This window comes from Populus euphratica, unplaced genomic scaffold, assembly GCF_000495115.2.
Source record: "Populus euphratica unplaced genomic scaffold, PopEup_1.0 scaffold6.1, whole genome shotgun sequence".
In the NCBI taxonomy this organism is placed as follows: domain Eukaryota; kingdom Viridiplantae; phylum Streptophyta; class Magnoliopsida; order Malpighiales; family Salicaceae; genus Populus; species Populus euphratica.
In genome coordinates, this window is record NW_011499849.1 from 3,894,403 (window position 1) to 3,904,651 (window position 10,249).

Consider the following 10,249-nt stretch of genomic DNA (forward strand, 5'->3'; position numbering starts at 1 on the left):
GGTGTATATTTTCATAAACAACTTCATCCACATATAATATTACTTTGCAATGTTAGATTTTCATGTGCATATTTCTAAATAACATCTAGAAGTCTAGAAACGGTGCTCGTATGTTTATCTATTATGTTTGTATCATATTGAAATCGAGGATTCAACCAAAATACAGCCACATAAGAATTTCTATATATTTATACATCACACCAATTATTGATAATATCTAAGAAAGGCTACATACTCTAGCATTTTTCTTTTGAAATTTCCTCAACATTTCTTCCTTTACATAATAAATAACATCATACAAATATTTCATTAAAGGTCTATCATCAATGTCAACCATTCATAAAACTCAAACTAAATGTTCAGTCATTCGTACAATTATTGTACATTCTTTTCAAAACAGAGACTTCAACACACTCTTAACATGATTTTTTTTCTTTTCTTTATCTTTAGCGTGAGCAGAGTATACTTATTCCCTAAATATCTCCATATCTCTCAACTCATTTTTATGAGCTAAATTGTTTTGCTATATAATGAAATTGATAGTAAAGCGAGTACGAGCTAGACGAAAAATTTTGTTTGTTCTTTAGTAAACGTATTGATAGTAAAGCGAGTACGAGCTAGACAAAAAATTTTGTTTGTTCTTTAGTGAACGTTCTCATCAAATGCAATGGATAACAATGATTGTAAATATACATTGTAATACCAAAAACATGCTCAATAATAAAACACAGTGACTGTAATTTACCAATGTCCTAGAATATAAGATTGATTAGTTATTATATGCACAATGTTTTCTAGCCCAACATACAAAACATCTTTAAACAATTGACATAACAATCTAATAGTCTTCGATACATTTGATACATCTATATATTTTTTTTAATATTTATTTAGAATAATATGTTAACTTAATTAAATTCTATACAACTAGTCCATTAACTATTAATATACAACTAGTCTTCTTAAAAATCTCTCTCTCAACAACTCCCAACATACTTTTTTTTTATCACCACTTTTGTCAAGTAATTGTGTTATTTTATTAAAAAAAATAAAAAAACCTTTTAGAAAAATGCAAAAACAAAAGGATTAATTTGCGTGCTTCGGAAAAAACAGTTTTTTGGTTGAAGGACATTCGCTTCTCCCCGTAACACATGCCTTCCAAAGTGAAAAAATATTCAAAGCTTTTACACAGCTTGCAAAGTAGAAATCTCAACCTCCCCCCACCATACAAGGACAAATACATTAATATCGGTTATCCATTCCTTGCTTTCATGTTGAAACCAACATTTACGGAAACTGTACACTTCCAATAACACACTCATGAAAAATAAATCACAAGAACATGAAAATAAATGGTTCACAATGGAAAGCAAGGCGAGAACCATGCAACTAGCACCAGATGCCTGCCAAAGACTCGAGACCTGAAAATTAGGACGCTCAATTGAACCTTTCTATATTCGTGGTGAGCATTTGAATATATTAAAACATGTAGATGGAAATACCATGTATAAATCCCCCGCCCCACCCATATGGAAAAATATTTTTTGAAAACTAGCAAGTAAACCTAGAAGCACTGGACATGATTTCTTTTTTTTGCTTTTTCTAAAAGGGATACAATGAGCATCACTATCATCTAAATAAACTTTTCTAGTATCCTTGATCTGTTAGGGTCTGGAGGCCGGAAATCTTCCAAACGCAAATTGGAGGCACCACGAATCTCATTTAAGACAGCTTCTCCTTTCTCCACTTTGATTATCTCCAAAATACTGCCAAGAACATCCCCTGCAAGCCCAAACTTGAGAAGGCTGCCCGGTTCCTCTCCGCCTTCATGTAGTAACCGCACAATCTCTGATAGAGGGACAACATTTTCTACAACCACCCTGCCAATGATGCTTCCGAGAAATTCTGGTGCTCTGGGGGCATCATTTACAGCATCCTCCAACGTAGTCAGGATGGATTCAAACCTGGTCAAACAAAATATAAAAAAGCAATCACATTGTAGATATTACAAATTGTAGATAAGCGAGATATTAAACTCAATGAAGCACAACGACAAGGTAAATTGTTCCTACCCTTTGATGAGCTGGTTTGAATCCAATATGCCATTTTCAGATCTTGCAAGGCTGACAAGAAGCTTGGCCAAAAGATCTCTCTCCAAGTCCTTCCTCTCGAATGAGTCTGTAACCCAGATAGAGATCATTGAAGGATGGAAACTTGGGGAATTCAATTCTTTAATGCATAGAGCAACTTCTTTCTCGTCACTGGCACTGAAAAGAGAACATTTCAACCGATGTCAGAAAATATACATGCTGAGCCTTATGATATATTACACTCTAACCCTCATGAAATCAGCTTCTTCTGCCATAACACAAATATTATGACCATTATGGTAGAACTGGAAGAAAAAAAAAAGAGCCAAATAAAAAGGGCGAGGGGTAGACAAAAGGGGATTGTTAAGGTTGGTTACAAATTTTACAACAGTCCGGAAGAAATCTGCCAGATACAGATTTCCTCAAATTAAAACACAAACTATCATATCACATCCAGCCCTTTCAGGAGCAACATGACATTCAGCTTATCAAGGACAAATGAAAGCTAAACTGGGTAAAGGTTTACCCTGGAGTGCAGGAGACTCATTTAATACTTACCACACTCATATCATGTCTCAGATTGGGATTTCATGCCTGAGCATTGATTGTGGTTTCCCTAAAACTGTGTGACTGTCGGTTAAACACAGCGTTTTTGGGTTCCCAAACGTTTCATTTTTCTCTTCTCATGTCCTGTCTTGTGAATGCAATACAAACCAAAAATAACTCCTGAATGGACTTGTTATATAATAAACAATGCATCATTTTTCACGATCCATCCATTTCTACCACAAGCTACTATTACCTTCACCCAGTTTGGTAATAAGCAGTCTATTTTTAACCCTGTTGATAACACCTGAACCAAAATTTGTCTTATTCCCAGAATGGTGAGCTTGCACGTGTATGGAGAAACCAAGTACAAAGAATCACAAAGACAATAGTCCCCCTTTCCTACATGAAAATACTGTCAACCCTAGGAAACAAGATTGTGTTCAACAGTAGCAACCAGCAGACTTGCATGGAGCTACGCCTATTTTTGTATGATAGCATAATGCGATACATCTGAGTACAAAAGACATTGCGAAACAAGGTACTGAGGTTTGCGAAACATGTTAAATTTGGGTGAAACATGTTAAACTTGGGTGAAACCAATAATTAACTTCGATACCAATTGATTATGATTCTGCTTAGAAATAATCAAAACCAATAATAGAGAGATGATTGGGAAAAACACATGCATGAGAGGAAATGGTACCTGTAAAACTCTTTTATTGCGGCCATGGACATATCTCGCAGTCGTTCTTCAGGCCACAGCTTTCCTGTTGGGGTAGCCTGGGAAAAAGTTGGTCCTTGTGCTCTTGTTGGTGGTGATGATCCAAGAGGCCTATCAAAACCATGATCTAGATTCCTCAGATCCCTGTTACCATAATTCATATTTCGTTCCTGACCATTCATTTGATCACAAGCAGGTGGAACTGTAAATCTGTCTGGAGTATATCTTGGAATGAGATCTTCCCTCGGGCTGTAATTTGACCGTTCTGAAATGGCACTAGAACCATTCAAACCAGCTGCCATTCTTCTTGGGTCACCTGGGCTTGGAGAAATATCAGCTAAAAGAGTACCCATAATGGCAGGTTGTCCTCTAATGGACATTCCCCTTGCAAGTCCACCTTGGGGACCCAAAGTAATAGAATCATCACCAAGGGGTCTTTGAGGCAAGGGAACAGACAAAGTCCTAGCCTCGTAAGACTGTCTGTCCTCAAACCGAACATCCTGGTGGCCATGCCCACGAACCTGAGCGGGAAACCCTCGAAAACCCCCCATCTGTGCATTCGGAGAAGGCAACATTGCTGACCCTCTTGGACTAAAATCCACAGGCCCCCTTCTTGGAGAAGGATTGATTCCAGGAGTGCGAGCCAGCCTGCTAGTTTGCAGCTGTCGTTCTTGAGCAGCATCTCTATGTACTTCCTCGATCTTTTTCGGCCCTGCAACCTTCCTCCTCTGCTGCCCTTTGTTTTTCCTCAGATCAATAGAATCCTTCAACATAAACCTAACCCTAGATGAGAGTTTCATGTTGTTCGATAATTGCACCATCATCTCAAAATATGCATCCATATGCTCCTTGGCTTTGGGATGGTCGATCATCTCTCCAATTGTGCTCATTAGTTTGCAAAGAGCCTCAACATCTTCCTCATTGGGATTCTGATATTCACCCATCAACTTTTTGATGCACTCATGCATTATTCTTTCAGTCAACATTCTTTTTTTATAAAGCTCCCCAATAAGTCTTATGTTACCAAGCATTCGTCTACGAGCCTTGATTCTCTTTTCTTCTCTTTCTTCTTCAGACTGTTTAATCTCACCCTCTTCATCAGCTTTATCAGCTTCTTCTTGCTCTCGCTCCCCTCTCTCAAATTCTTCCTGACACTTGTTCAGAAGTAACCTCTTGAAATTTACCTTTTCATTATCTTCAGTGAGTTCAGGTAACTCTGCCGCTAGATGAAAACAAAAATTAGCATACATTTCACAGAAAGTAGGCTCCATTAACGCTTTGTCAAAGATCTGTGAGATAACGCCATTGAGTGTGACAACATTGTCAATGTTAACAGCTTTTACTTGGTCAAAAAGCTTCTCAAAATTCTGAGGTGTTAGTTTGTTCAATATGCCTTTCAGTTGTCTTTGCTTGGCTGCTTCTTCATCTGTCACTTTACCCACTTCATACTTTTTCTCAGCTTTGTGCATAGTCTGTAATGGAGTCTGAGGAGAAGGAATTGATCCTTTATGGACATAAATAGCAGCACGCTGCCATCTGTCAGCATCTAAGCCACCTCTTTGCAGCCCTCCCTGTGGACCCATTGATTGCATGGGTCCAGATAAAATCCCTCCTCCATGATGTACAGGACTCTGTGCTCGTGGATTCCTCAGAGCACCATAGTTGCCTCCTGCAACCGGTCGAAAACCTACATTAGTTCCATAACTGATATCGAAGTGTAAATCCCTTCCAGGACCAGATGGACCAGGCTGTTTGCTCCATCGGCCATCATCAACTATACCACTCCCACGGCGGTCTATTCGAGATCCGCTATTAGACCTGTCCATAACCCTTGCAGGACTGGGGCATGGATCACGATCACCAAGATGAGAAACAGTGACACCCATCAAGGAGCCTGCTATATCAGATGGAATTTGAAAACCTCCAGGAAGATCAGTACATTGCTCAGAAAATTTAAGGAGGAAATCTCTGGAATATTTTTTTAATGTGTTGGCATTCCCATCTGTATCATGCTGTCCCAATCCTCCAAGTGATAGTTCCCCATCAATTAAACTTTCCAATTTCAGTGTAGACACGTCTGTGGCATCTTCCCAATCATCTGGCTCAGCTTTATTCTGCATGCTTTTCTCACCCGCTACAGTCTGAACCTGAAGGGCATCAGCAGGTGCCTGCTTCAGATTAGGGCTAGTGCTTTCTATTACTTCTGAAGAGATGGCATTTTCTTTCTTCTCCTCTGGGCCTTTATATGCCCCATAAAGATCAGAAGTCGTCCCAGCAAGATCTGCTTTCAGAAGAAATTCTTTTTTCTTCTTCTTGACTCTATTAGTAGTACTCTTTGATCTAATCAATTCAGCGGGCTTTTCTTTGGAACCAGAAACTTCAAGGGGGACTGTTCCACTACCAGCATTTTCTGCACCTTCCCCTTCATGTTTTGCAGTGGACTCGGAGAGATCAGGCAATGGTGGAGAATCCTGATGACCTGAAATACCAGATTTGATAACAGAAGCTTCTTTATTACCTATGTTATCACTGTGACTCAAAGATCCATCTAAAGGCTTTATGTCATCTGCAGAATTGAACTTTATGGATGTGGAAGCACCCGCATTATCTGATATGTGGTCATTTGCGGTGTGGCAAGTCACGGGTTCCACCAGCCCCTCCTGCGCAGTGTCTGAGGCTGGAACCTCATTGCCAACAGATGTGACCATTGAATCAGATACCTCTTTATCTTGCTTGACCTGGTCTGCAGATTTTGAGTTAATTGATGCTGAAGAAATGCTGTAATCTTTTTTAGGACATTCAGACAGAGATTTCTCTATTTGCTCTTCTTTTGCTGGAATTTCACATTTTAGTTTTTCCTGCAGTGAAGAATCATCCAGCTTAGCATGAGGAGAAATGTGTGTGGTATGAGCAATTCCAGCAACAGGAACTTGAGATGAAACACTGTCAAAAGCATCTCCAGCACTGTCAACCTTGGTTTCAGAAACATCAGGATTCCAGACAGCAATTGCTGACACTGGTTCCTTGATTGATTTTGTCAAAACTTCACTGTTTGCTGATGATGGAGGACTCTTCTCATTTTCTGCAGTTTCAGAAACCCCAGTGCCAGAAGATACACCATGTTCCAAAGGGTGAGAAGACAAGCTTGCCGACAAGATTGTCTGTCCACCAATCTGTAAAAGGAAAAAAAAAAAAAGCAAATGAAGAGATAGAACCACTCAAAAAAGAATAAAATAAAATAGAGTGAAACTAAAGGAATGTGTGATCTTGAAATCCGCGTATTAGTACCTGATGCTGAGGCTGGATATTTCCTTTCTTGCCTGATTTCTTCTGATGTTCCTTGATAAAGTTTGACCCACTCAGAGCTTCCTTTTTTGGGCCCTCAGCAATAGATACACTTCGTATTGCCTCCTCAGACTGAGCTAGTGAAGCAGAAGCTGCACCATCAACAGCAACCGCTGCAGGCTGTTTAGCTGCCACTGGCAGTGGCTTCACCAATGATTCACCACCAGATTTTGTCTGCTGTAAAGAGCTTTCTGAAGAAGCCTCTGAATCCCTTTGAGAGTGAGATGGGCTAGCTTCCCCAGATGACCTTGAAGATTTGAAGAATCCACCCTTTTCAACAACATTTGGAAAAGATGGCTCCACAACTTTCTCTCCATGAGAACCAACAGCTGGTTTAACAGTCACTTGCACCACCCCAGATGGAATCAAGGAGATTGCATTACGAGCATGTTCTGAGTTCTGTGGTTCTGCAACACCATGAGATGCTGTCCCAGACTTGCTAAGTGGACGTGAATTAAGAGCAGATGCGTTCATATATGGTACATTTTGGGGGGGCTGGCTAACTGGATAGTTAAACCTAGGTGGTAGCTGAGAATTAGGAGCTATTTGGCTACCAGTTAATGGTAGAGAGCTTGGAGCTGGAAAAAATAAATTACTGGCATTGTAGGAACTAGGATAATAGTTAATTGGACGAGAAGGTGCAAATGATGGAATTGGCTGGGTCTGGGGAACATTGAGATGAGACCTCAGTCCTGATGATCCACTATCTGGATATGCATCTGTTCGCTTATCAAGCCTCAGCTCTTCATGTGTCTTTGGATCAGTAATCTTGACAGGCGTTTTATGTTGACTGCCAAATTTACCACCCTGCTGTGCAGAATATTGGGAGGTCATGCCATATGCTAAGCTGCCTAACTGAGGTATCTGAGGACCCATGGGATTCGTAAAACTCATGGTTTGGCTCTGATGCATCATTCCTTGAGGCTGCATAGGATGGTGTTGGAGACCTTGAATAAACACCGACTGTTGCACTTGAGGAGCATTACCCATAGGTAATTGTATTGGAACATGCAGTGAATTGGCTGGGACACCCTGAGACTGGATTTGCGGGCTTGGACCACGAAACTGAACCGAGACTGGTGGCTGCTGATATTTCATCTGCAAAGAATTCACAGGAATCGGAAGAACAGAGGGCTTCTGTGTCTGGCTCACAGATGGTGCAGGTGGGAGTTGTGTCTCCTTGCTGGCCTTGGGAACTAAATGAACCTCTCCAGTGCTAGTTTGGACTGATGAACAAACTTCCTTCCTAGGCAGTTGCTGCTTAGGAGCAGGAGTCGGTAATGAGGGAGCAGGCCTAAATGCATCATGATATGCCTGCAAGTTGAAGATATGGCATAACTGCTTTGATATTTATTTATAGACATAATGACTATATACATCTCCAACCAAATATCAAAAAAATATACAACTATCAAGATTCAATAACTGAAACACATACTATAATACACTCAAAACCAACAACTGTAGCGGAATTCAAGTGAATACTATTAAAGAGATAAAGAAAACATGGAACATCTTCTTTATCTCAACTGCTATTATTTTGCAGTGTCAAAAACTGCTTCAAAGGATATTCCAAGAAAATGAAAGCGCTTGGGAGAAAAGAGTGGCTAGTTGGGGGAGAATATACATACCTGGTCACGTTTCTGCTCATCCAAATTAGGGGGCGCAGAGCTTGTTCGAGCAGGAACCTAGAGCACAATCCTTCAGCAATCAAAAACTAAATATTGCAAGTTTCAAGTTGCACTTAAAGCTTAAAAGAGTAACAATTACCTGCATCCCATTCATAAATCCAGGACTAATGGACCCAAATTGAAAAGCAAATGCCTTAGATGAATCTAAGGGGGCTGTGCATCAGAAGAAAATGTAAATGAATGACTTAAAATTCCAATCCAGGACTACAAAACAATATCATGAGAAACAAACGCTGAAGATCACTATACCAGACACACAAAAAAGGCATTAAAGTCGTGTGCACCCATAGTAGCATGTTCACATTAAAAAGGGCAAACTTACCCTTGGCAGGTGTCATGGGAGCTCCACTCTCCGAACTTATGGTGGCAGGTCGAGAAGTTGGACCCTTTGGAACATCTCGGGTGCTTCTCTGAGCAGCCGATGCTTCTGTCGGCTTGGTAACACCGCTTGCAACAGATGTTCCTACAAAAGAAAACATCAAAACAATCGAAAAATTATAAGGAAGAAAATTAACTTTCCCAGCAAAAAGCCATCAAAACTCCAAACTTTGCATTCAATTGTCCCATTCCTTCCACCAAAAGCGCAATTTTTCCCCTACAAGAAGGTAAAAATCATCAAACATACCATGTGATTGGTGTTGCGTCGGAGTACCATTCTGCACATTACGGATTGTAGAAGCAGCATTATTACCGGAATCAGAAGAATTCACAACAGGAGGCAAATTTACCCTACTAGATTGCCCTCCTCCTTGCGTAAGATTAGTAGGCTTCTTATTATAACTGCCCAACATCCAAAAAAAATATCAAAACAGAGCAAACCGTAACTCATCCTCCTCTTAGATCAATAAAAACCCTGAGTTTTTGACAAAAAAAAGGGAAAGAAGTGGGTACCTGCGATTGGAAGAAAGAGAAGAAGAAGACGGTGAAGGGACGGGAGGGCCACCGCCCTTACCGTGAGAAACAGTGGAAGTCCGTTGCTGACTAGAGCTAACGGATCGTCCTGGTTTCCTATATTGTAACTCGCTCTTATCACTGCCACCCCTTGATTGATTGTAGGACATATATTCTTATTTTCAATAAATTATCTGCAAAGATTTAAAATTAAAAAAAAAATCAGATCCACCAGACAATTCAAAATCAAAAGTCAGTAACAATTAATAATTGATTAGGGTTTCTGATTAGAAAGTTGATTGATATCGCACCCGGTGAAGTGAGGAAGAAGAGGGGGAGTGGGGAACAAAGAGACGGAAATTAGGGTTTTACTGGACGGTCATGACGGGAGAGGTGGGGAAGGGATAAAAAAAAGAAAAAAAAAATAAGTGAAGCAAAGCATGTAAGAGTTATAAATTTATAATTTTTAAGATTAAAAAAAAATCCTGGAGAGAGAAGGATAGATGGGAATGGTAACAAACTAACTAAAGGCAAGGTGATGGTCAAATGTTTAGGTTTTTTAGGAGATCCAAATCCAATATCGAATAGGTCAGTCAATCACTTACTTCTTCTTCCTTTCCTTTTTTACCTTTGTTTTTTAACTGTGTCGCCGACCTTTCCTTTTACTTTAAGTTTGATTCACGCGCCGCCGTGGTGGTTGTGGGGTTGGAGGGCGGTTGTGAAAGGGGGGAAAGTTTGTGGTGCTTGGAGTGTTGCGAAGGTTTTTGCCTTCGAGGGAAAGTTTTGTAAAGTTTTACATGGAGTGCGGTTGTTGGATGTTGAGCGCTCCAGAGATTTCTGTTTACATTACAATTACATGTTACAAACACCTGAACTAGTGTATTGCAAATATGAAGGGAAGATGAGATTAAAAAAGTGTTGTATAATATTCATGTAGTTATTTTTTTAAGTATTTTTTTATT

At 39.9% G+C, this 10,249-nt stretch overlaps 1 protein-coding gene across 3 annotated transcripts; it reads right to left on the minus strand.

Moving 5' to 3' along the window:
* Positions 1-1,286: 1,286 nt before the first annotated feature.
* LOC105120748 (eukaryotic translation initiation factor 4G) lies at positions 1,287-9,829 on the minus strand. 3 transcript variants are annotated; one of them, XM_011019106.1, is made up of 10 exons: positions 9,599-9,816; positions 9,288-9,481; positions 9,022-9,176; positions 8,719-8,859; positions 8,476-8,549; positions 8,337-8,393; positions 6,649-8,019; positions 3,343-6,533; positions 2,073-2,267; positions 1,287-1,964 (listed from the first exon to the last, which is right to left on the minus strand). In XM_011019106.1, exons 2-10 carry the CDS (start codon positions 9,455-9,457, stop codon positions 1,634-1,636), a joined length of 5,685 nt encoding a protein of 1,894 aa, XP_011017408.1. In that variant the 5' UTR covers positions 9,458-9,481; positions 9,599-9,816; the 3' UTR covers positions 1,287-1,633. The 3 variants fall into 3 exon arrangements, with proteins under 3 accessions (XP_011017408.1, XP_011017410.1, XP_011017409.1); XM_011019108.1 differs by lacking the exons at positions 1,287-1,964; positions 2,073-2,267 and adding an exon at positions 2,287-2,358 and having other exon boundaries at positions 9,599-9,828; XM_011019107.1 differs by lacking the exons at positions 1,287-1,964; positions 2,073-2,267 and adding an exon at positions 2,938-3,225 and having other exon boundaries at positions 9,599-9,829.
* Positions 9,830-10,249: the final 420 nt, after the last annotated feature.